This window comes from Nerophis lumbriciformis, linkage group LG22, assembly GCF_033978685.3.
Source record: "Nerophis lumbriciformis linkage group LG22, RoL_Nlum_v2.1, whole genome shotgun sequence".
Classification (NCBI taxonomy): Eukaryota; Metazoa; Chordata; class Actinopteri; order Syngnathiformes; family Syngnathidae; genus Nerophis; species Nerophis lumbriciformis.
Window position 1 is genome coordinate 37,885,041 of NC_084569.2, and position 27,418 is coordinate 37,912,458.

Genomic DNA, 27,418 nt, shown 5'->3' on the forward strand with positions numbered 1-27,418 from the left:
AACCTCAAAATAAGTCACAGAGCGATGTGACAGTACACCTACTTTGAGACAAGAGTTATAGTGACGCATGATGGTTGTTATGGTTTCAATTCATATCCAACAATTGCGACAACAACTTTTTATTGTCAATATCGGCTTGCTGAGTTTAATTTTTCAATGATTTCTGCTGGTGGTGTGTCTCGGGGTTTTTTTCAATGAAGAAAATGTGCCTTGGCTCAGAAAAGGTTGAAAAAAACACTGGCCTACTGTCAGGGCCGGCCCGTGGCATAGGCCGTATAGGCAAATGCTAAGGGCACCGTCCATCAGGGGGCGCCACGCCAGTGCCACAAATGTTGGAGAAAAAAAAAAAAGAAAGAAAGTTGGTACCATTATTTCTAAATACAAAAAAATAATCCCACGTTAATTAAAATGCTAAGTAAAGCCTATTTAATAGAAATATTATTTGTTACAACATTACGCCCCCCCCCCACCCCCCCCTTCCTTCCCGTATCATGACTCTTTTTGGACGTCACCACATCAAAAAATCAACACAAGATGTCAAAACGGCCAAAACTGTCAGGTGCCCAGGGAAGAAAAAAGAGAAAAGAAGAGGAGGAGAAACGAGAAAAAGACAGAGGTAGCAGGTAGGTAACGTTAGCCTACATGAAATTATTTGTCTGTTACAGAATGTGATAGTAACCTGGCTTTTAAGCATTAAGCTAATGTTACATGATTCGGCAATTGCTAATCAATAAGTAGCTAGTTCTGTTTTAACGTCGGGTTAATATTGTGGAGGGGGCTAAATTGTTATGGAAAATAATGATGTAACGTTAGGTAATTACAGTACTCCCACCTTACATTCCTCAGGGACATTTGTATTAGATCTTTTAAGCAGGTGTTATTGCCTTCTGGTTAGCTAATGTTTGCCCTGCAGGTAATAGTCACTTTTCCACCCCGTTATATATTAGGTATAGTTGTAAGCCTAGTTGTTAAAGTGCACATCATTAATGTTAATTAAGCAATATGTATGTAAAAAATATTGTATTTCATATATTCATTTTTTATTTTTTGCATTCATTTATTTATTCATATTTTTTTATCTTGTTAACTATTCTGATTGTTAATTTGCTTTCTTTAAGTAAAAAAAAGGTCAAAGACAAAGCTATTCGGTTTCTTGTGAGTATATACTCTTCACTGCCGATGTGGGGGGGGCGCCACCTAAAATCTTGCCTAGGGCGCCAGATTGGTTAGGGCCGGGCCTGCAGTACACCTACTTTGAGACAAGAGTTATAGTGACGCATGGTTGTTATGGTTTGAATTCATATCCAACAATTGCGACAACAACTTTTTATTGTCAATATCGGCTTGCTGAGTTTAATTTTTCAATGATTTCTGCTGGTGGTGTGTCTCGGGATTTTTTTCAATGAAGAAAATGTGCCTTGGCTCAGAAAAGGTTGAAAAAAACACTGGCCTACTGTATTGTTCATGAAACTGTGACTCGGATTAGACTGCAATAAGGGAGTACAACCTGTAGAGGGCAGCAATGCAACAATACTCAATACTGCCACTGACTACAGTAGAAGAAGAAAAGAACAAGACGAAGAAGACAACGACCCCTCCGTATCAAGATGCTTTTCTCGGTGAGCAGTACTTTTTACTTTTATATTTCATATCTTTATAGAGTTATATTATGCTTATACTACACTATATTTGTTTTTACCGCAAATAATATGTCTTCCATAATATATTCATATTTGATCGCCTCGTCGCGCTTGTCTGTTTAAAGTTTAAACGTCTTGACAGTACGCTTACTATGCCGGAGAAAACTTTTCCATAGAATAAAATCAAAGTTTGTATTGTATATCAACTCCTTAGTCTGACTGCGATCGAGTCTGTCTACGTTTGAATAACATCCTGGGACTGTTCCATAAGCATAGAGCAGAGGTGTCAAACTCGTGTTCACTGGGGGCCACATCGCAGTTATGGCTTTTTGGCAATTCCCTATGCTTTCGATCATTAGTCTTTTTTTTACGTACAAATGGATGGATAACGTACTGGCTTTTGAAATCACAAGTCAAGGGACACAACCTGTTTGGAATACATGTAAATTGTAGGGGTGTCCAAAGACAGCATCACAGTTAGGTAAGGTAGAACTTTGGTCTCATTCCTGTGAGAATCCTGCGTGTGGCTGAAGCATTACAAAGTGGGACTATCCAGGAATAGTTGCAGTGTGCTCACACAACCATACCTGCCAACTACTTAGGGCTGAAACGACGCGTCGACATAGTCGACGTCATCGGTTACGTAAATACGTCGACGCCGTTTTTGTGCTTCGACGCGTCGCATATTTACGTCACACTACCGTCATGGCGGAGCGCAAAGCAGACGATGCGAGCGGTGCGAGCGAGGTGAAAAAAGCACGCCAAAAGTCGTCAAAAGTGTGGGAGTATTTCAATAAACGGCCTAAGAAGAAACGCTACTTTTACTCCGCTACTTTTACTCCGCTACTTTTATCTACATTCAGCTCGCTACTCGCTACTAATTTTTATCGATCTGTTAATGCACGCTTTGTTTGTTTTGGTCTGTCAGACAGACCTTCAAAGTGCCTGCCTTACTGGTGACCTTTCACTCCGTTCCACCAATCAGATGCAGTCACTGGTGACGTTGGACCAATCAAACAGAGCCAGGCGGTCACATGACCTGACTTAAACAAGTTGAAAAACGTATTGGGGTGTTGCCATTTAGTGGTCAATTGTACGGAATATATACTGTATTGTGCAATCTACTAATACAAGTTTCAATCAATCAATCAAAAGTGTGAAGGAAAAAAGACTACTTTTTATTTCAACCGTACATCCCGTCAAAAGCCTAAAGACTGACTGCACAGTTCCTGTCTTCACAATAAAAGTGCCGCTCCATCGCGCCGCGCTTTCAAAATAAGAGTCTCCGAAAGCCAGCGCAAACAAGCTAGCAAGCTACGGAGTTTGCCGCCAATGTATTTCTTGTAAAGTGTATAAAAACGAATATGGAAGATGGACAAATAAGATGCCAAAAACCAACAACTTTCATGTGGTATTAGACAGAAAGGAGGAACTTTTTTTCTCCTCCATTTGAAAACGTGGACGTTATCAGCAATACTGTCTGTTTACAATCAATGCAAGTCATCAGAATCAGGTAATACACCAACTTATATTCTTGTCTTCATGAAAGAAAGGAATCTATATGTGTTAAACATGCATGTATATTCATTAAAACACCTTTAACATGTAAACAAAAACGGCAAAATAAATAAATATAAATTATATACTGTATATATCAATGTATGTATATATATGGGTATATATATATATATGTGTGTGTATATATATATATATATATATATATATATATATATATATATATATATATATATATATGTATATATATATATATGTGTGTGTGTGTGTGTGTGTGTGTGTGTATATATATATATATAACTACTCCGGTTTTCCCGTAATTAGTACGGTTTTCATCAATCTATTCCGGGTTACGGTTGCAGTGATAAAAAATACGGTTTTTCAATAATTAAAATAAAAAAATAAAAAAAAGTTTTATTCACGAAAATTGCGTAACAACAATGACAATCGACACTGCTTCCCGTAACTTCCCATCGAGCCATTCCGAATGCCATGCGCGAGGCTATTTATAGCACCGCTGCCAAGCACGAGGCACCAGTTGCCATTGTTTCCAAACGAGCGAACGATCATGGAATCAGCCGGAGAAAAATCGCAAACGAGTCTTAAACCGAAAAGAAAACTGCAGTCATTCCGTGAAGAATATTCAAAAGCCTATCCGGGAATAATTATCCGTTCCAAAAAGGGTGAAAACTATGCGAATTGCACCTTGTGCAGACAAGATTTTTCGATCGGACACGGAGGAATTAGCGATGTAAAAGACCACGTTGGGACAAAAAAACACAAGTCTAATGCCGTTGCTAGCGATACAAGTGGAAAACTTTCAACGTTTTTCGTCGCCCAAACAGATTCTTTGGATGTGATAAATGCCGAAGTTTTATTTACGGAGGCAATAATTGAGCATGGACTTCCAATCGCACTGGCTGATCACATGGGACAGTTAAATGTTTGTAATGCAACCTTTAAAAATCATTACGCGGTGATCGCGGTCCCAAAAATAAACTTTTCTTGCATGATAATGTCCAGAAAAATTTGCTTTATATTACTATAGAGTCCTTTTAACGAATGAGTTTGATGGTTTATCACAAACCTTAAATGAAAGAAGTCCTTTGTTCTCCTGCACCATGCATATGCGCTTTGGCCTTGCTTCGTGTTTGGTGCGCAATCCTGTCGGCTGTATTTCACAGCACGACATACTGTTAAAAGTGTTTATACTATTTATGCTTTCAAGTCCAAGTTGAAGAAATCTTGTTAAATGTTGACAGCATAACTACCAAAATACAGAAGTATGTCCTTTATATTTTTGCAGTGCTATTTCTGTTGAAAAGTTCAAATGATTACATTAGAGATGTGATGTGCCACTTTTCAAGTGTCTGATGGCTTAAATTAATTTTCATTAATTTTTCATATTTTGAATTCTTTTGAAAGGCTTACAAAAAAACTACATTTGAATTGTAATTCCATGCTATTGACAGGACTATTAATTTTAATGAAGTTAGCTTACCATATTTACAGTATGATAATTGTGATATAATGTGAATTTTAGGCACAGAATATTTTTTACAATTGAACAAGGCAGTAGATTATACAAACTTGGACAGAAAGTTAATAATGACACCAATTTCTTTTTTAATGGAATTGTTTAGTACTGTTTTACCATTTGTTTACTGTAAAAAGTATTTATACTTTCAATTAACAAATTGAAGTCTTGTGAAAGGTTGACAGGATAACTGGCATTAACTGTCAAAATAATTTCAAACTATTGAAGTTAGCTTACAGAATAAACATGTCAATCAACCCATATGATTTTTACTGTAATATTTTTGTTTTGAAAAGTCACTGTGACTGATAGAAAAGTGATGGTTTTAGCAACATTTTAACCTGTCTGAATGCTAATAATCATTTTGCGTCGGCCTGAACCCCCCACCAGGACTTTGTCCTGGACCTACCGGGGCCTGCGGCCCCTGGACCCTGGCTACTAGGTTTTTCTGATTTCAAAAGTTGGCAGGTATGCACAACCACCAGGTAGCATTTCTTTCGGACTTATTTTGTCTTGTCAGGTCGGTCGTGCATTCGTCATAAGGGTGTAACGGTACGTGTATTTGTATTGAACAGTTTCGGCACGGGGGGTTCGGTTCAGCTCGGAGGTGTACCGAACGAGTTTCCACACGGACATATTAAGTAGCGCACCGCACGTTGTGTAAACAATGCACACTGAGGCACAACACACGGCATGCTAGCAACGACCGGGCTACTACAACATGCAAAAGCCAGAGTTGGAAGACCCTCCTGCCTCGTTAAAGGGGAACATTATCACAATTTCAGAATGGTTAAAACCATTAAAAATCAGTTCCCAGTGGCTTATTTTATTTTTCGAAGTTTTTTTCAAAATTGTACCCATCACGCAATATCCCTAAAAAAAGCTTCAAAGTGCCTGATTTTAACCATCGTTATATACACCCGTCCATTTTCCTGTGACGTCACATAGTGAAGCCAACACAAACAAACATGGCGCATAGAACAGCAAGCTATAGCGACATTAGCTCGGATTCAGACTCGGATTTCAGCGGCTTAAGCGATTCAACAGATTACGCATGTATTGAAACGGATGGTTGTAGTGTGGAGGCAGGTAGCGAAAACGAAATTGAAGAAGAAACTGAAGCTATTGAGCCATATCGGTTTGAACCGTATGCAAGCGAAACCGACGAAAACGACACGACAGCCAGCGACACGGGAGAAAGCGAGGACGAATTCGGCGATCGCCTTCTAACCAACGAATGGTATGTGTTTGTTTGGCATTAAAGGAAACTAACAACTATGAACTAGGTTTACAGCATATGAAATACATTTGGCAACAACATGGACTTTGAGAGTGCAGACAGCCCAGTTTTCATCAATTAATATATTCTGTAGACATACCCTCATCCCCTATCTTTTCCTGAAAGCTGATCTGTCCAGTTTTGGAGTTGATGTCAGCAGGCCAGGGAAGCTAGGGTCGATATTCTTCTCTTGATCATCTTCGGTGGCATAAGGGACGGTGTGAGCCAAGACATCCAGGGGGTTTAGCTCGCTCGTCTGCGGGAACAAACTGCCGCCATTGCTTGCCGTGCTACCGAGGTCCTTTGTCCCTGAATTGCTCACACACTCCGGCAGATTCAATGGGGGTCTGGCGGCAGATTTCTTTGACTTTATCGTTGGAAATGCATCTGCTTTGAGTGTCGCAGGATATCCACACATTCTTGCCATCTCTGTCGTAGCATAGCTTTCGTCGGTAAAGTGTGCGGAACAAACGTCCAATTTCTTGCCACTTTGGCATCTTTGGGCCGCTGGTGCAACTTGAATCCGTCCCTGTTCGTGTTGTTACACCCTCCGACAACACACCGACGAGGCATGATGTCTCCAAGGTACGGAAAACAGTCGAAAAAACGGAAAATAGCAGAGCTGATTTGACTCGGTGTTTGAGAAAATGGCGGATTGCTTCCCGATGTGACGTCATCGCTCCGAGAGCGAATAATAGAAAGGCGTTTAATTCGCCAAAATTCACCCATTTAGAGTTCCGAAATCGGTTAAAAAATATATGGTCTTTTTTCTGCAACATCAAGGTATATATTGACGCTTACATAGGTCTGGTGATAATGTTCCCCCTTTAAGATCTCCCGTTTGGGAACATTTCGGCCTTGCGGTGCGATACAACAGTGGATAACATCGCTTCAACGAAGAGAAAGACGAACAAACACAGCTCCCACCGCATTTAAGCAGCCTCTCCTCGGCGAGTCAGGCAGGGCTAAAGCAATAACAAATGTTTTTATAGCAGCAGATTTAAGACCATATTGCATTAAAAACTAGATTTTGAGCCATTTCTATGGTGGAAGAACAATGAGCTCATATATCCTCTTACTGCCAAGTTAGCCAGGCACTACCTCGCCATACCTGCTACCTCCGTGCCCAGTGAAAGGGTATTTTCCACAGCTGGAGACATTTTAACTGCAAGCAGGTCTGCTCTTTCTGCAGACAATGTGGATAAACTGATTTTTCTGGCAAAAAACATGAAGATTGAGTGAAAGTCACCAGGGTTAAAGGCTGGGGGGGAAAAAGAAAAGTTAATCTGAGGCTGAGTTGACTTGAAACTGTTTAAAGAGGAACATTATCACCAGACCTATGTAAGCGTCAATATATACCTTGATGTTGCAGAAAAAAGACCATATATTTTTTTAACCGATTTCCGAACTCTAATTGGGTGAATTTTGGCGAATTAAACGCCTTTCTAATATTCGCTCTCGGAGCGATGACGTCACAACGGGAAGCAATCCGCCATTTTCTCAAACACCGAGTCAAATCAGCTCTGTTATTTTCCGTTTTTTCGACTGTTTTCCGTACCTTGGAGACATCATGCCTCGTCGGTGTGTTGTCGGAGGGTGTAACAACACCAACAGGGACGGATTCAAGTTGCACCAGTGGCCCAAAGATGCCAAAGTGGCAAGAAATTGGACGTTTGTTCCGCACACTTTACCGACGAAAGCTATGCTACGACAGAGATGGCAAGAATGTGTGGATATCCTGCGACACTCAAAGCAGATGCATTTCCAACGATAAAGTCAAAGAAATCTGCCGCCAGACCCCCATTGAATCTGCCGGAGTGTGTGAGCAATTCAGGGACAAAGGACCTCGCTAGCACGGCAAGCAATGGCGGCAGTTTGTTCCCGCAGACGAGCGAGCTAAACCCCCTGGATGTCTTGGCTCACACCGTCCCTTATGCCACCGAAGATGATCAAGAGAAGAATATCGACCCTAGCTTCCCAGGCCTGCTGACATGAGGGTATGTCTACAGAATATATTAATTGATGAAAATTGGGCTGTCTGCACTCTCAAAGTGCATGTTGTTGCCAAATGTATTTCATATGCTGTAAACCTAGTTCATAGTTGTTAGTTTCCTTTAATGCCAAACAAACACATACCAATCGTTGGTTAGAAGGCGATCGCCGAATTCGTCCTCGCTTTCTCCCGTGTCGCTGGCTGTCGTGTCGTTTTCGTCGGTTTCGCTTGCATACGGTTCAAACCGATATGGCTCAATATCTTCAGTTTCTTCTTCAATTTCGTTTTCGCTACCTGCCTCCACACTACAACCATCCGTTTCAATACATGCGTAATCTGTTGAATCGCTTAAGCCGCTGAAATCCGAGTCTGAATCCGAGCTAATGTCGCTATAGCTTGCTGTTCTTTCCGCCATGTTTGTTTGTGTTGGCTTCACTATGTGACGTCACAGGAAAATGGATGGGTGTATATAACGATGGTCAAAATCAGGCACTTTGAAGCTTTTTTTAGGGATATTTCGTGATGGGTAAAATTTTGAAAAAAACTTCGAAAAATATAATAAGCCACTGGGAACTGATTTTTAATGGTTTTAACCATTCTGAAATTGTGATAATGTTCCCCTTTAAAGTTGCACTTTTTATATGTAGAAGAAAAGTTTTGTCATTTTATTTAATCTGAGCAACAACTTGAAGCAGTTTAATGTTGCACTTTATATGTAGAAAGGTTTTGTTAAGAAATCAATTCTGAGCCTCATCTTATTTAGTTTTTATTGTATATATGTTGACTGCATGAACCCTGGCGATCGACCCTGTGTGTATATGTATGTTATTGTTATGTTAAAAGGATAAAGCCATTGTTTACACATTTTGGTAAATAAATAACCAGAAAATGTATATTTTGTTGTTTTCTTACTGTACCGAAAATGAACCGAACCGTGACCTCTAAACCGAGGTACGTACCGAACTGACATTTTTGTGTACCGTTACACCCTTAATTCGTCATGCATTCTTTACTCACGCTTGAAGTGAGTGATGAGGTAAAAAGTAACCCAGACCTACTGTATACTAAAATGTCAAAGTAAGCGGGGGCCATTTTGACATATTTACAATTTGTTAAAAGTAATGCTAAAAACAGACATTACGTATGAATTTAAAGACAAAACTTTGTGTCAGCTTTGTGTTAATACTAGGGGTGTAACGGTACACAAAAATTTCGGTTCGGTACGTACCTGGGTTTAGAGGTCACAGTTCGGTTCATTTTCGGTACAGTAAGAAAACAACAAAATATACATTTTTGGGTTATTTATTTACCAAATTTGTAAACAATGGCATAACATACATATACACACAGGGTCCATTGCCAGGGTTAATGTGGTCAACATATATAAAATAAAAACTAAATAAGATAAGGCTCAGAATAGGTATGTCCCGATCCAGGTTTTTGCACTTCCGATCCGATACCGATATTGTTTTTGCACTTCCGATCCAATACCGATACTGACCGATACCGATACTGGCCTATCCGAGCATGTATTAAAGTTTAAAGTTATTTAGCCTACTTAGTTGTCGGAATCATGTTGAAATGGGTTTTAGTACTCTTGATAACAACTAGCCAGCTGAATTAGGGGAGTTTGAATAATACACAATGGTTGGTAACAAGAAACTGACCTGTTTATTCAAGGATAAACACAAAATAGACAAAATTATACATGACAAACAGAAATGGCATCATTGAAACTAGGGCTGAGCGATTTGGCCTTTGTTTAATATTGCGATATTTTAAGGCCATATTGCGATACACGATATATATTTCGATATTTTGCCTTAGCCTTGAATGAACACTTGATGCATATAATCACAGCAGTATGATGATTCTATGTGTTTTGATTGATTGATTGAGACTTTTATTAGTAGTTTGTACAGTGAAGTACATATTCCGTACAATTGACCACTAAATGGTAACACCCGAATAAGTTTTTCAACTTTTTTAAGTCGGGGTCCACGTTAATCAACATTAAATTGATTCATGATACAGATATATACTATCAGATATATACTATCATCATAATACAGTCATCACACAAGATAATCACATTGAATTATTTACATTATTTATAATCCAGGGTGTGGAGGGGGGCGCCGGATGTAAGTGTCAAAAAGACAGCCAAAAGAGTTTGATATGAGAATAAATCTAAAGTTAAAATATAGGGTAGAAATGCACCCATTTGCAGGAAATGTAGTCTTGATTTTCAAAATTTTCTTTCAAGGCTTGCATGTCTACATTAAAACATTCTTCTTCATACTGCATTAATATATGCTACTTTTAAACTTTCATGCAGAGAAGGAAATCACAACTAAAAAAATCACAAATTTTTTCATACGGTGTTGATCTGGAAATGTTTGCCTCGGCATTTTGATGGCGTGGGCGTGTGGCACCGAATGGAGATAAGCGTCTCGACAGACGTTACAATATTTGAACAATGATGACGAAAACTGTCGTGTCGAAAATTTTTATGCACTTATTTTTTTATTTGATTTTGTGCGTGGCATATAATTGCTATGCGCAGAGGACGCTTGAGCAGGCGCGCACCTGAGAGGGAACGTTGGTCACACGGCTGTGCTAGTATCACAGCTAACGTTAGCCATGCTGCTACCTCTCTGCTCGGGGAGGGCGTATACGTATGTGACGTATGACGTGACAGTATGTGACGTATGACGTGACAGTATGTGACAGTATGTGACGTGTGTCGTGACAGTATGTGACGTGTGTAAGAAGGTGCGCTTGCTGTCTGTGAGAGGGAGACACAGGAAAGAGTGAGAAGAGCCTGTCGTGTAATGCCAGCAGCTAAAAGCAACTGCGTGAGAATCCACAGACCTGTGGATGTGTTGAAGGTGTGCTGGAAAATGCGGAACGGAAATTAGGGAGCAGCAGAAAAGTGGAATGTATTATTTAAATCGGTGCGTTGGAAAACACGGACCGGAGTTTTTTTTTAAACTGGATCTGGATCGGCATTTTCCCATGCCTTGCCGATACGCATTTTTTGGCAAATATCGGCGGCCGATCCGATATTTGGATCGGATCGGGACATCCCTAGCTCAGAATGGTTTCTTAACAAAACCTTTCTACATATAAAGTGCTTTTTTTGATTGATTGATTGAGACTTTTATTAGTAGATTGCACAGTACAGTACATATTCCGTACAATTGACCACTAAATGGTAACACCCCAATAAGTTTTTCAACTTGTTTAAGTCGGGGTCCACGTTAATCAACATTAAACTGCCTCAAGTTGTTGCTCAGATTAAATAAAATGACAAAACTTTTCTTCTACATATAAAAAGTGCAACATTAAACAGTTTCAAGTCAACTCAGCCTCAGATTAACCCCCAAGGCCTGGCTAACTTGGCAGTAAGAGGATATATGGGCTCATTGTTCTTCCACTATAGAAGTGGGTCAAAATCTAGTTTCTAATGCAATATGGTCTTAAATATGCTGCTATAAAAACATTTATTATTGCTTTAGCCCTGCCTGACTCACCGAGGAGAGGCTGCTTGAATGCGGTGGTGACGCTTCAAATGGGTTAGCATGTTTGACGTGTTGTCAAAAGCAGCTGCTGAACAATGTCGGCAAACCTCCGTCCCCCATTGTTGTATCGCACCGAAGTGTTCCCAAACGGGAGATCTTTACGAGGCAGGAGAGTCTTCCAGCTCTGGCTTTTACATGTTGTTGTAGCTCGGTCGTTGCTAGCATGCCGTGTGTTGTGCCTCAGTGTGCATTGTTTACACAACGTGCGGTACGCTACTTAATATGTCCGTGTGGAAACTCGTTCGGTACACCTCCGAACCGAACCCCCTGTACCGAAACTGTTCAATACAAATACACGTACCGTTACACCCGTACTAAAAACAGACATTACGTATGAATTTAAAGACAAAACCTTGTGTCAGCTTTGGGGTTAATAATATTATTCATTATTACAGGGTCAATAAAAAATAAATAAAAGATACTGTAATGAGAAAAAGCAAAAATGTTGATACTAATAATCAGAGGTGGGTAGTAACGCGCTACATTTACTCCGTTACATCTACTTGAGTAACTTTTGGGATAAATTGTACTTCTAAGAGTAGTTTTAATGCAACATACTTTTAGTTTTACTTGAGTATATTTATAGAGAAGAAACGCTACTTTTATTCCGCTACTTTTATCTACATACAGCTCGCTACTCGCTACTAATTTTTATCGATCTGTTAATGCACGCTTTGTTTGTTTTGGTCTGTCAGACAGACCTTCAAAGTGCCTGCGTTTCAACAAATACAGTCACTGGTGACGTTCACTCCGTTCCACCAATCAGATGCAGTCACTGGTGACGTTGGACCAATCAAACAGAGCCAGGCGGTCACATGACCTGACTTAAACAAGTTGAAAAAATTATTGGGGTGTTACCATTTAGTGGTCAATTGTACGGAATATATACTGTACTGTGCAATCTAATAATAAAAGTTTAAATCAATCAATCAAAAGTGTGAAGGAAAAAAGACCCTTTTATTTCAACCGTACATCCCGTCAAAAGCCTAAAGACTGACTGCACAGTTCCTGTCTTCACAATAAAAGTGCCGCTCCATCGCGCCTGCGCTTTCAAAACAAGAGTCTCCGAAAGCCAGCGCAAACAAGCTAGCAAGCTACGGAGTTTGCCGCCAATGTATTTCTTGTAAAGTGTATAAAACGAATATGGAAGCTGGACAAATAAGATGCCAAAAATCAACCACTTTCATGTGGTATTAGACAGAAAGGAGGAACTTTTTTCTCCTCCATTTGAAAACGTGGACGCTATCATCACTACTGTCTGATTACAATCAATGCAAGTCATCAGAATCAGGTAATACACCAACTTATATTCTTGTCTTCATGAAAGAAAGGAATCTATATGTGTTAAACATGCATGTATATTCATTAAAACACCTTTAACATGTAAACAAAAACGGCAAAATAAATAAATATAAATTATATACTGTATATATACATATATATATATATATATATATATATATATATATATATATATATATATATATATATAAATATATATATATATATATATATATATATGATATGTGTGTGTATGTTACTCATCAGTTACTCAGTACTTGAGTAGTTTTTTCACAACATACTTTTTACTTTTACTCAAGTAAATATTTGGGTGACTACTCCTTACTTTTACTTGAGTAATAAATCTCTAAAGTAACAGTACTCTTACTTGAGTACAATTTCTGGCTACTCTACCCACCTCTGCTAATAATACACTATGTCACTTATAACTTCACCCTTGCTCCTGATGGGCCTGGTTAGCGCCGTGCGTGGCAGCTCCCGCCATCAGTGTGTGAATGTGTGAATTTGTGTGTGAATGGGTGAATGTGGAAAATAGTGTCAAAGCGCTTTGAGTTCCTTAAAAAAAAGGTAGAAAAGCGCTATACAAGTATGACCCATTTACCATTAACCATTTACCATAACACAATGCTGACCAAAATCTTTGTGCATCCATCCATCCATCCATTTTCTTCCGCTTATCTGAGGTCGGGTCGCGGGGGAAGCAGCCTAAGCAGGGAAGCCCAGACTTCCCTCTCCCCAGCCACTTCGTCCAGCTCCTCCCGGGGAATCCCCAGGCGTTCCCGGGCCAGCCGGGAGACATAGTCTTCCCAACGTGTCCTGGGTCTTCCCCGTGGCCTCCTGCCGGTCGGACATGCCCGAACGCCTCCCTAGGGAGGCGTTCGGGTGGCATCCTGAGCCTCATCTGGCTCCTCTCCATGTGGAGGAGCAGCGGCTTTACTCTTGAGTTCCTCCCGGATGACAGAGCTTCTCACCCTATCTCTAAGGGAGAGACCCACCACCCGGTGGAGGAAACTCATTTCGGCCGCTTGTACCCGTAATCTTGTCCTTTCGGTCATAACCCAAAGCTCATGACCATAGGTGAGGATGGGAACGTAGATCGACCGGTAAATTGAGAGCTTTGCCTTCCGGCTCAGCTCCTTCGTCACCACAACGGATCGATACTGAAGACACCGCACCGATCCGCCTCTCGACCTCACGATCCACTCTTCCCTCACTCGTGAGCAAGACTTGAGGTACTTGAACTCCTCCACTTGCGGCAAGATCTCCTCCCCAACTTGGAGATGGCACCCCAACCATGGACTCGGACTTGGAGGTGCTGATTCTCATCACACCTTCTCCTCATTCAATGCGTTTTCTTTATTTTCATGACTATTTTCATTGTAGATTGTCACTGAAGGCATCAAAACTATGAATGAACACATGTGGAGTTATGTACTTAACAAAAATAAGGTGAAATAACTGAAAACATGTTTTATATTCTAGTTTCTTCAAAACAGCCACCCTTTGCTCTGATTACTGCTTTGTACACTCTTGGCATTCTCTCGATGGGCTTCAAGCACACCCGTGAAGTGAAAACCATTTCAGGTGACTACCTCTTGAAGATCGAGAGAATGCCAAGAGTGTGCGAAAAAGTAATCAGAGCAAAGGGTGGCTATTTTGAAGAAACTAGAATATAAAACATGTTTTCAGTTATTTTACCTTTTTTGTTAAGTACTTAACTCCACATGTGTTCATTCATAGTTTTGATGCCTTCAGTGTCATAGTCATGTCTGTTTTTATCTTCTTTTTAAATAATACAGTAAAACCATTTTACAATGGCCCCCACATACAGGACTTTGACTTTCCAGAATGCAATCCTTGGTGGAAAAAGTTTGGACATTCCTCAGTTATTCATGTCAAATTGTCAGCTTTTTTCTCATTACATTACACATTTTTGCTCTTCTTTTTTTTTTTTTTAACATCTTATCGTAGTTAAAAATAATAATAAAATAAAATACTGTGGGCCAACAAAACTGGAGGTTCTGGCCGCACTGCGGACAACCCTGTTTTAATATAATGTGTTTGGCATGGTCAGATAATTCTTAACTTTAAAATACATGAAATGTTTCTGTCAAAATTGAAAGAACAAATGTTTAGTAAGAAAGATGAAGTACTTTATTGATGCACATTATATCCAGCCTTTTGCGGGCCACATAAAATGACGTGGCGGGCCAGATTTGGCCCCTGGGCCTTGAGTGTGACACTTGGCATACGTACTGGTGTTGAGAACATTATCATGTTTTACACAATTACAACACATATAATATTCAGGTGTGAGTAAATAAAAATATGTACCATCATATACATGTACAAGTACACCACCATGGCGGGACATGTTATATCTTCTATTATTGCTACATAACAGCCCACAGGTCATTTCTTATTTGACATGGAGCAAGGCCCATCCATTCAAACACTGATGACATCTATTAAACAAGACAAGAGGCAAAGAATCAAACAGAGGCAGAATTCAATTTAGACTCAATATTGAGGAGAAAACGTGACGACCTGTAACCTCTTACAGGTTCACCCACGCTCTGCCAAAAGATTGTACTCCTCCTTCTTTATTTGACTTTCTCCCACCACCTGCCCACAGCTGCTTCCAGAGGGAAGTGGGTCGTAAACAGCGTTGCCTTCGGTCACCGAACAGTTAAAAAGAAGAGGTCGTAAAATAGTTCAAAAAGAGTTCGTCTGGAAATTGGGCAGAGCCTGCCATCTGTCCGCTTTGAAGTCACAGTGGAGTTTTACGAGCCTTCCTCCTGGTAGGCCCAAAAGACAGCTCCCGTCCCCCTGCCAGGAACTCAATGTAATACAAAGCTTTTGTGATAATTTAGAAACAATTATTCTAACACATTCCACTAATTTAAAGGAGAGCAAACACAACCTCACACTGTACTTTATGATTCTATTTCCACACTGATCTAACATTTGAGGTTTTTACTTTTTACCCAGGTTTCGTTGACAATGTGTTGTATATTTGTCCTTTCTGATTTCTTCTCGTCTCTTTCAGAGGGTTTTACAAACTGTGGGACCCACGTTGAAATTCATAAGATCCATCCACCACAGTCCGACATGGAGAAGTCCTCTTATACCCATAGTCATAGAACAAACGGTCAGTGATCTTGTATTTTATTCACGTAGACACACCACAAAGTAGGGCTACACAAATAAGGCCCAAGTAATATTATCAATATTAAAATCTGGAATAATAATCACTGATATTTAATTATGTTAGGTAAAACAGTGTTGGTGGTGCATGCGACTCTATCATCTAATTTGTGATTACATAGTCTAATAGAAAGGCTAGATAAAGATTTCCATATATTTAAAGACAATATTTGTGTTTTTGTTCATTAGTATGAACGTGTCAGCTTTTTCTCATGACATGATGCCTTTAGCTTTATTGTTCAATTTTGTAATGTTTTTTTATGCTGCCATTAAAAAACAGCCCATCTTTAATGGGTGGCCCGCGTGCCATCAATCTGAGAAATATATATATATAGAGAGAGAGATCTATATATATATAGATTTATATATATATGTAGAGAGAGAGATCTATATCTATATATATATATATATATATACCGTATATAGAGAGAGATCTATATATATATATATATGTAGAGAGAGAGAGAGAGATCTATATATATATATTATCTATCTATAGAGAGAGAGAGAGAGAGAGATGTCTATATCTATATAGAGAGAGAAAGATCTATATATATATATATATATATATATATATATATATATATATAAGATCTATATCTAACAGCTTCTTCCCTCAAGCCGTAAGACTCTTGAATGCATCATAATTAATTTATCCCCTCAACTCCCCCCAAAATGGATTAACTCGCTGGAATAAAAAAGACAATATAACATGCATCCATAACTGTGGACGCATGTGAAAAAGTGCAATATATTTATCTGTACAGTAATCTATTTATTTAGTTATATATATTTATTTATTTTATATATATATTTATATATTATTTATCCATCCATCCATCCATTTTCTACCGCTTATTCCCTTCATATATATATATTTATATATGCACCTTATTGCTTTTTTATCCTGCACTACCATGAGCTTATGTAACGCAATTTTGTTCTTATCTGTGCTGTAAAGTTCAAATTTGAATGACAATTAAAAAATAAATAAATAAAAAAGTCCCCCCAAAATGGATTAACTCGCTGGAATAAAAAAGACAATATAACATACATCCATAACTGTGGACGCATCTGAAAAAGTGTAATATATTTATCTGTACAGTAATCTATTTATTTAGTTATATATATTTATTTATTTTATATATATATATTTATATATTATTTATATATATTATTTATTTATATATGCACCTTATTGTTTTTTTTATCCTGCACTACCATGAGCTTATGTAACGAAATTTTGTTCTTATCTGTGCTGTAAAGTTCAAATTTGAATGACAATAAAAAAAAGGAAGTCTAGTCTATATATATATATATATATGTGTAGAGAGAAAGAGAGAGAGATCTCTATATATAGAGAGAGAGATCTATATATATATGTAGAGAGATAGAGAGATCTATATATCTATATATATATATAGATATATATAGAGAGAGATCTATACTGTATATGTAGAGAGAGAGAGAGAGCATCTATATACAGTATATATATATATATATATATATATATATATATATATATATATATATACTTACAATGTTCCAACTTTGATTTTTAAAACTTGATAATATAACCCTTTGTGACATTCCAAATGAGAAACATTGTGCTGTGTCATTTCAGGGCAGAGGAGAAAGAGCTTATGACATTTATTCTCGCCTACTAAGAGAGAGAATCATTTGTGTAATGGGTCCTGTAAGTGTCTCGCATGCTATTATTTCCCCCTTTTTTTTAATGATGATTACATTGTATTCTTTTTTTCCTTCCTCATCTGAGATTGATGACTCTGTGGCCAGCTTGGTTATCGCACAACTGCTTTTCCTTCAGTCAGAAAGCAACAACAAACCAATTCACATGTACATCAACAGCCCTGGTGAGCAAATAATGTTGGTCCTTAACTTATATTCCTGTTCTAAAATGGGTTTCACAAATGTTAAAAGCCCACCCTTTGCAACTGTTGCTTTGAAAATCAGGCACAACAATTTTATTCATATTGTTTCTTACAGCTGTCAAATTATTAACTTTGTAAAAAATACCATTAATCTCAAGTTTTTCTCATTGAATGGCAATTGATCATGTTCTAAAAAAATTATTTTTAACTTGTGATACATTTTTCACATTAAAATAAAGGAGCAGACAATTATGCTTGATTTAAACAAATATTTTATTCTGTCAAAATACAATTCTTAACCAAAACAATAGAAACACCAGCACTGGTTAGCATATTTTACCATTAGTTGTTTAAAAGAACAGAGTAGGGATGTTCCCGTCAAGGTTTTATGCTGCCAATTCCAAGATCAGCCGATACCGATCAAATGTGTAAACTAGGGCTGGCCTTTTATTAATATCTCCTTATGTTTTAGGCCATGTCACGATACACCATATATATGTGGATATTTTGCCCTAGCCTTGAATGAACACTTGATGCATATAATCACAGCAGTATGATGATTCTATGTGTCTACATTAAAACATTCTTCTTCATACTGCATTAATATATGCTACTTTTAAACTTTCATGCAGAGAGGGAAACCACAACTAAGTCAATTTAGCAAAAGTGTATTTATTAAACAGTTATTAAGCAGTGGCACAAGCATTCATGTTATTTCCAAAACAGAAAGTGCAAGATTGTCAGAAACATTTTAAAACAAGCTATTAGTTAGACTGACCATACGTCCTCTTTTCCCCGTACATGTCCTCTTTTGTGGGGCTGTCTGGGCGGTGTTTCTTAAATGCCTCAAATGTCCGGCATTTTGAGTTAGGGTTGCGTGTATTTTCAATGTACGTTCAGGGTTAAGAAGGGGTTAAAAACACAACAAATTGTGCGCAGGCAGCAGCATTGGTGAGGGAGGGGCAGAGACAGAGAGAGAGAGAGAGTTATGATAAACGCGCATGCGTCGCCAGGCTCTGCTTTTTATCCATAGATTTATCAGATCTATTTTTTTATTATCTATAGCAGGGGTGTCAAAAGTGTGCCCCGGAGGCCATTTGCGGCCCACAGCTAATGTTTTAAAGGCCCACGGCACATTCTAAAAATACTATTAAAATAAACAAAAACATAACAAAAGTGAAATAAAAAAGCTTAAAGGTGAAATGTAATTTAGAAAAAGTTGCAATGTTGACTAATAAAACAAAGCTGTTTTTTTTTTTTCTTTCAAACTGTCATTGCTTAAAACATAATATTGAATCAAAATCAACGTTAGTATGAATTATTGACCTATCCAAGGTTCCCATTACTTCACATCAAATATTACATTTTGAAAAATATTTTCGGTGGAAGATTTTGCATATTTTGTGTGTTTGCCATTAAAAACATAGTTTTGTTTGACAAAAAAGGGCGGAAAACAAACAACATAAAAAAAACTAAAACATTTAGAAATGAGGGATGGATGTGAAGTTGATGTAGACTCCAGAGATTTAAGCGTTAAATATAAAATGTATGTATGCCCTGGCACACCATTATCATCATTTCATGACCCAAGCAAAACACTTTTGACACTTTTATACTGAAATAAATACACCTACAACGTATTCAATAAAAACATAGAAAAACTAGCAGCAGCGGTAAAGTTTAGATCCATGAAGGAAAGAAGAAAGTGTTTATAACTGAATACATTTACATATGTATACACATTTGTTTTATTTGTTTATTATTATTTTTTAATGAATTAAGTAACGTTTATGACAACCTTTTTCCAAAACACAATATAGAATGTGAGATATAACAGGATAATGCATACGTTTATCATTTGTTTTCAAAACGCTTACAAAAAAGTGGAACCCCAAAAATGTACTGTGGGACCCCATTTTTATGACTTGATGGGGTCCCCGAGACCCCATTTTGAAAATTCCTAGCGCCAACACTGCTGTCAACAGAGGAGAACAAATGCTTTATTTAAATAAATATATTATTTATAAAGCAAGTTGGAGTATCATTGGCAAATGTTCACCTAGTCCCGGCCTTGGCACGCATATATGTGTCCTCTTTTTGGGATTTCACTATATGGTCAGCCTACATTAGTGCACTTTTGTGCATGATGTCACTAAGATGACATATCAAAACAACACTCAATTAAAGTGCACTTTTTGTACAGAACACCACTACAATAGCTTAAAACTAATAAAGTGCACTTTTGTGCACGATGTCACACAAGATAATTCAATAACTGTAAATTAAATGAGCTGCATAATAGTTACCGTATTTTTCGTAGTATAAGTCGCACCTGCCGAAAATGCATAATAAAAAGAAAAAAAACATATATAAGTTGCACTGGCCAAACGATTAAAAAAACTGCGAGTTATAGTCCGAAAAATACGGTAATCAAATAGTGTATGTCCTTCACTATGTGGTAGGTTCCTGCAGACGTTATCTCCTTCTGTTGTTGACTAGTTTTTTCATACGGTGTTGATGTGGAAATGGTTGTTTAGGCATTTTGTTGGTGTGGCACCGAACGGAGATGTTGACATGCGGAGTTTCAAGCACTCTTCATTCTCTAGTGGGTGACCTAGCAAATGATGCTACACATTAGCAGTGGTGCTACTTTTTGTAGCAACGCTTTTGCGGCATACTTGACATTAGGGTCAGGGGAGTTGGCGGGCCAATTTAGAACAGAAATACCATGGTCCGTAAACCAGGCACGGGTAGATTTTGCGCTGTGTGCAGGCGCCAAGTCCTGTTGGAACTTGAAATCTCCATCTCCATAGAGCAGGTCAGCAGCAGGAAGCATGAAGTGCTCTAAAACTTGCTGGTAGACGGCTGCGTTGACCCTGGATCTCAGGAAACAGAGTGGACCGACACCAGCAGATGACATGGCACCCCAAACCATCACCCAACCATGCAAATTTTGCATTTCCTTTGGAAATCGAGGTCCCAGAGTCTGGAGGAAGACAGGAGAGGCACAGGATCCACGTTGCCTGAAGTCTAGTGTAAAGTTTCCACCATCAGTGATGGTTTGGGGTGCCATGTCATCTGCTGGTGTCGGTCCACTCTGTTTCCTGAGATTCAGGGTCAACGCAGCCGTCTACCAGCAAGTTTTAGAGCACTTCATGCTTCCTGCTGCTGACCTGCTCTATGGAGATGGAGATTTCAAGTTCCAACAGGACTTGGCGCCTGCACACAGCGCAAAATCTACCCGTGCCTGGTTTACGAACCATGGTATTTCTGTTCTAAATTGGCCCGCCAACTCCCCTGACCTTAGCCCCATAGAAAATCTGTGGGGTATTGTGAAAAGGAAGATGCAGAATGCCAGACCCAAAAACGCAGAAGAGTTGAAGGCCACTATCAGAGCAACCTGGGCTCTCATAACACCTGAGCAGTGCCAGAAACTCATCGACTCCATGCCACGCCGCATTAACGCAGTAATTGAGGCAAAAGGAGCTCCAACCAAGTATTGAGTATTGTACATGCTCATATTTTTCATTTTCATACTTTTCAGTTGGCCAACATTTCTAAAAATCCCTTTTTTGTATTAGCCTTAAGTAATATTCTAATTTTGTGACACACGGAATTTTGGATTTTCATTTGTTGCCACTTCAAATCATCAAAATTAAATGAAATAAACATTTGAATGCATCAGTCTGTGTGCAATGAATAAATATAATGTACAAGTTACACCTTTTGAATGCAATTACTGAAATAAATCAAGTTTTTCAAAATATTCTAATTTACTGGCTTTTACCTGTATATGGACCAATATTGAGCCACAACACGTCTCGCAACAACGGTAACGACTTAATTTTCCCCCTTCTACGGCTGCTTCTTCTTCTACGGGGGAAAATGAAGTCGGCGGCTGCTTACCGTAGAAGAAGAACTTCTACGGGGGAAAATGAAGTCCCATAGTTGCGAGACCTAAACTTTATGTAAAGACCCAAAAATGGCTCCTATTACGAGACACGCTTACGACGCAGAGTTTGAACTCAAGGCGATCAGTCACGCAGTAGAACACGGGAATAGAGCAGCAGCGAGAGAATTTAACATTAAGGAATGAATGGTGCGGAAGTGGAGGAAGCAACATGATGACCTGCGCCAAGTAAAGAAGACTAAACAGAGTTTCCGAGGGAACAAAGCGAGATGGCTACAGTTGGAGGACAAACTGGAACAGTGGGTTGTTGACATCCTTCAGCAAAAATCAACAGGAAGTTTGCAATTCCCCCTTCAAAACAAAAGTTTTGTAAAAACCGGTCACCTTTTTTCAAACATTATCTCCTCTGAGCGCGTTTGTCGTGTCGGCTTCAAACTAGCACAGGAGAGAGATTGAACCCTTCGGATTAAAACTTGACCAAAGAGTTTTAATTACTGTTTCGGTTTGGATTTTGTGCCGTCAAAGTCGGTCCCGTCCATCGCTGCTTGCAGCTTTAATTGTTTATGTTCTTTGTTTGTTTGCTCTATGCTTTTTTTTTTAACCTGGAAAGCACTTTGGTTCAATTTATTAAATGTCGTAAACGTGCTATATTAAAAAAAGTTGACTTGACTTGACTATATGGAGTATATTCCATATATCGCCTTGCAATGCTAATAAGAATATTTGTAATTCCCATAGGTGGTGTGGTGACAGCTGGCCTGGCCATTTATGACACCATGCAGTATATCCTTAATCCCATCTCCACTTGGTGTGTTGGTCAAGCAGCCAGCATGGGTAGTTTGCTGCTTGCAGCGGGGACAACGGGCATGAGGCATTCATTACCCAATGCCCGCATAATGGTCCACCAGCCATCTGGAGGCGCCAGGGTAAGGCACATACACTTGATTTAAAGTTGGTCTCAGGGGATTCGAAGCATCTGAAATCATTTTAAAATGATATTAATTTTCTGTTTCAGGGCCAGGCTACTGACATTGCCATCCAGGCTGAGGAAATCCTGAAATTGAAGAACCAAATCAACCATATCTACGCCAAACACACCGGGCAGCCGCTAGAAACCATTGGTAGGAAACCTTCACTTCAGCGTTTTGATGTTAAAAAGAAAAGTTTCCCATTTTTTACTATTGTATGTTCTAATTAGAACAAATTGATTAAAATTGATTTAATGGGGTAGCAGTAGCTCATCTGTAGGGTGACAGTTGGAGTAGTATTTGTAATCCAATTTATAGAGTTTAAGTAGTTGTAGCTGCTTGCCTTATAACAGGGGTGCTCACACTTTTTCTGCAGGCGAGCTACTTTTCAATTGATCAAGTCGTGGGGATCTACCTCATTCATATATATAATTTATATTTACTTATTTATGAAATATATGTTTTTGTTAACAAGTTAAAAGTGTTTAATGATAATGCAAGCATGTTTAACACATATAGTTAATATTGTTAATATGTTAAAGGTGTTTAAAGATAATACAAGTATGTTTAACACATATAGTTAATATTGATAACAAGTTAAAGGTGATTAAAAATGATACAAGCATGTTTAACACAAATAGTTAATATTGTTAACAACTTCAAGGTGTTTAAAGATAATACAAGCATGTTTAACACATATAGTTAATATTGTTAACAAGTTAAAGGTGGTTAAAGATATTACAAGCATGTTTAACACATATAGATTCCTTTCTTTCATGAAGACAAGAATATAAGTTGGTGTATTACCTGATTCTGATGACTTGCATTGATAGGAATCAGACAGTGGTGCTGATAATGTCCGCATTTTCGAATGGAGGAGAAAAAAAGTCCTCCTTTCTGTCCAATACCACATGAAAGTGGTTGGTTTTTGGCATCTTATTTGTCCAGCTTCCGTACTCCTTTGTATACACTTTACAAGAAATACATTGTCGGCAAACTCCGTAGCTTGCTAGCTTGTGCACGCCAGCTTTCTGAGACTCTTATTTTGGTAGCGCAGGCAGGATGAAGCAGAGCTTTTATTGTGCAACTGTGCAGTCGGTCTTTGGAGTTTTGACGACAGGTACGGCGCCAGAGTCTGTTGAAATAAAGTGTTTCTCGCCTTCCAGTCGGTAATTTTAATGAGCTGGCAGCAGCCAGCGTCATCTCAGAAGACCCTCGGGTGCCGTGAATGTCAATCAAGTGACGAAAGTGACGTCATAGTGAAGATTTATGATCGCTCATTTTTAGGACTATTTTTTAATGCCTGGCTGGAGGTGATCGACTGACACACCCTCCGAGATCGACCGGTAGCTCGCGATCGACGTAATGAGCACCCCTGCCTTATAAAATATGTTTTTAATAATATTTTTTATGACTAGTTGTAGTATTTTTGGTCGTGAAGTAACACACAAATTGATGGTCAGAGACAGAAACAATATGTGATTGAAGCTATTGAATTGTGGGTTTATAGGACCCTTAAAGGGGAACATTATCACAATTTCAGAAGGGTTAAAACCATTAGAAATCAGTTCCCAGTGGCTTATTATATTTTTCGAAGTTTTTTTCAAAATTTTACCCATCACGCAATATCCCTAAAAAAAGCTTCAAAGTGCCTGATTTTAACCATCGTTATAAACACCCGTCCATTTTCCTGTGACGTCACATAGTGAAGCCAACACAAACAAACATGGCGGAAAGAACAGCAAGCTATAGCGACATTAGCTCGGATTCAGACTCGGATTTCAGCGGCTTAAGCGATTCAACAGATTACGCATGTATTGAAACGGATGGTTGTAGTGTGGAGGCAGGTAGCGAAAACGAAATTGAAGAAGAAACTGAAGCTATTGAGCCATATCGGTTTGAACCGTATGCAAGCGAAACCGACGAAAACGACACGGGAGAAAGCGAGGACGAATTCGGCGATCGCCTTCTAACCAACGATTGGTATGTGTTTGTTTGGCATTAAAGGAAACTAACAACTATGAACTAGGTTTACAGCATATGAAATACATTTGGCAACAACATGCACTTTGAGAGTGCAGACAGCCCAATTTTCATTAATTAATTTATTCTGTAGACATATCCTCATCCGCGCTTTTTTCCTGAAAGCTGATCTGTCCAGTTTTGGAGTTGATGTCAGCAGACCAGGGAAGCTAGGGTCGATATTCTTCTCTTGATCATCTTCGGTGGCATAAGGGACGGTGTGAGCCAAGACATCCAGGGGGTTTAGCTCGCTCGTCTGCGGGAACAAACTGCCGCCATTGCTTGCCGTGCTACCGAGGTCCTTTGTCCCTGAATTGCTCACACACTCCGGCAGATTCAATGGGGGTCTGGCGGCAGATTTCTTTGACTTTATCGTTGGAAATGCATCTGCTTTGAGTGTCGCAGGATATCCACACATTCTTGCCATCTCTGTCGTAGCATAGCTTTCGTCGGTAAAGTGTGCGGAACAAACGTCCAATTTCTTGCCACTTTGGCATCTTTGGGCCACTGGTGCAACTTGAATCCGTCCCTGTTCGTGTTGTTACACCCTCCGACAACACACCGACGAGGCATGATGTCTCCAAGGTACGGAAAACAGCTGATTTGACTCGGTGTTTGAGAAAATGGCGGATTGCTTCCCGATGTGACGTCAGAGCGAATATTAGAAAGGCGTTTAATTCGCCAAAATTCACCCATTTAGAGTTCGGAAATCGGTTAAAAAAATATATGGTCTTTTTTCTGCAACATCAAGGTATATATTGACGCTTACATAGGTCTGGTGATAATGTTCCCCTTTAAAACCATGAGCATTATGACTTTTGGTATATTTACCCGTTTTGAGTGTCCACCTCCTTGTGAATAGTAAAAAGAACTACACAATGCAATTTCTGTACAAATTGCGTGTGAATGCCCCAATGCTACAGCTGAACTGAAATGTCGTAGTAATGTATAGGGATGATGTTCGAAACCGGTTCTCCCGGTTGTTCGATAAGAAAAGAACCGATTCCATGGACTCGAATCCCTTTTTGAGAACCGGTTCCCGTTATCGAGGCCACTATAGTAAAGAAAAAGAGTTGGTTCTTTATTCGAATCCCTGGGAAGGAATCCCAAATGGGCAATGTTATGCCCATTTGATTGTAGACTCTTACTGACACCTTGTGGCGGTAATAAATACTACGCGTCAATAGTTTGGGCACTTCCGGGTTGACGACGTCAGTTCAGTTCATGAGACAATTGAGAAGTAGACAAGTTGTGTTAGCTCTTACAAGCCTTGGAAAAGATAAGTCTGTAAGTAAACTGTTTAACTTGTTTATGTAACTCAATATTAAGGTGGTTAAATTTGATACTAAGATGTTTATTGAAAAACGATTTTTGTGCACTGTTTCAATGGATGTTTTGAGGACTTAAAATGGCTGCCAGTCGTATTTTTCCACCATCGAAATAGTTTCAACACTAAAAGTATTTGTGTGATGATAGTACTGTTTATTTGTGTGATGCTAATATTTACATATTGTGTATTACATTTTAGTATGTTAATTGAATCACATAGCTTATACATTTGTATTTCAGTTTAAAACAAATAAAATAACAGTCCAGTGCAAGACAAAAGTAAAGATAGGAAAAGACAAAGCAAGATCAACAACAATAAAGAGCCTAAATGGATTAATCTGCTTCGGAACTTTATTAGACGTCTTGGATTGTTTGTTAGCTGTCTGCCTGTGTGTGTAGTTACATACCTGCCAACTTTTGAAATCAGAAAAACCTAGTAGCCAGGGTCCAGGGGCCACAGGCCCCGGTAGGTCCAGGACAAAGTCCTGGTGTGGGGTTCAGGCGGGCGAAGCCCCCCGACGCAAAATGATTATTAGCATTCAGACAGGTTAAAATGTTGCTAAAACCATCACTTTTCTATCAGTCACAGATTTTTGAGAGTATTTGGTTCAAATTAGACAATATAAATAAGACATGTCATTATTGATATTGCAGACATTATTGTAACAAGAAACTTCAGGTCGAAATTTTGGTTTATGAAAGAAATATAAATAAATATAAATATAAAACTTCATGACGACATTTTTCAAATTAATAAAGAGTAATAGAATAGTATGATAGTTATATGTTACTTGTTTTGAACATGTTATCGTTATCACAGATAAAAAGATATACTGTACACAGAAATTATTTTTGATTTGATTTATTGTTTATGTAATAAAAGATTTACTTAAAATGTTATGTTTTGTGAGTTTTTTTATGCTACGAACTGTACTTACCGACATTTCCGTAATGAAAGCTGCAACACCCTTTTTAGATCCCATCATCACTGCAGCATTATCGGCAGCAAAGCAAACCAAATTCTGCCAAGGAATTTCGTTTGAGTCTATTTCTTCCGCGAGTATTTTGTAAATGTTTTCGCCTGTGGAAGCCGTATTGCATTCCCTCAAAGACAGAAGTACTGACAATACTTTTCCAATGTCGTCATCGAAATATCGAACACAAATGGGGTACAGTTTTACATCGTCATAATCGGTGCTGCCGTCAGTCGACATGCTAAATGGTTCCGTCTTCATGACAT

The 27,418-nt window shown here is 38.7% G+C and overlaps 1 protein-coding gene across 1 annotated transcript in view; it reads left to right on the forward strand.

The window, feature by feature from the left end:
* Positions 1-1,497: 1,497 nt before the first annotated feature.
* Positions 1,498-27,418, forward strand: part of clpp (caseinolytic mitochondrial matrix peptidase proteolytic subunit) — a 27,699-nt gene continuing 1,778 nt past the window's right edge. Inside the window, exons 1-6 of the mRNA XM_061973353.1 lie at positions 1,498-1,619; positions 15,900-16,001; positions 17,682-17,753; positions 17,835-17,931; positions 22,598-22,785; positions 22,875-22,980. Coding sequence (XP_061829337.1) covers positions 1,608-1,619; positions 15,900-16,001; positions 17,682-17,753; positions 17,835-17,931; positions 22,598-22,785; positions 22,875-22,980 — 577 coding nt within the window. The 5' untranslated portion in view covers positions 1,498-1,607. The remainder of the gene's footprint in view (positions 1,620-15,899; positions 16,002-17,681; positions 17,754-17,834; positions 17,932-22,597; positions 22,786-22,874; positions 22,981-27,418) is intronic.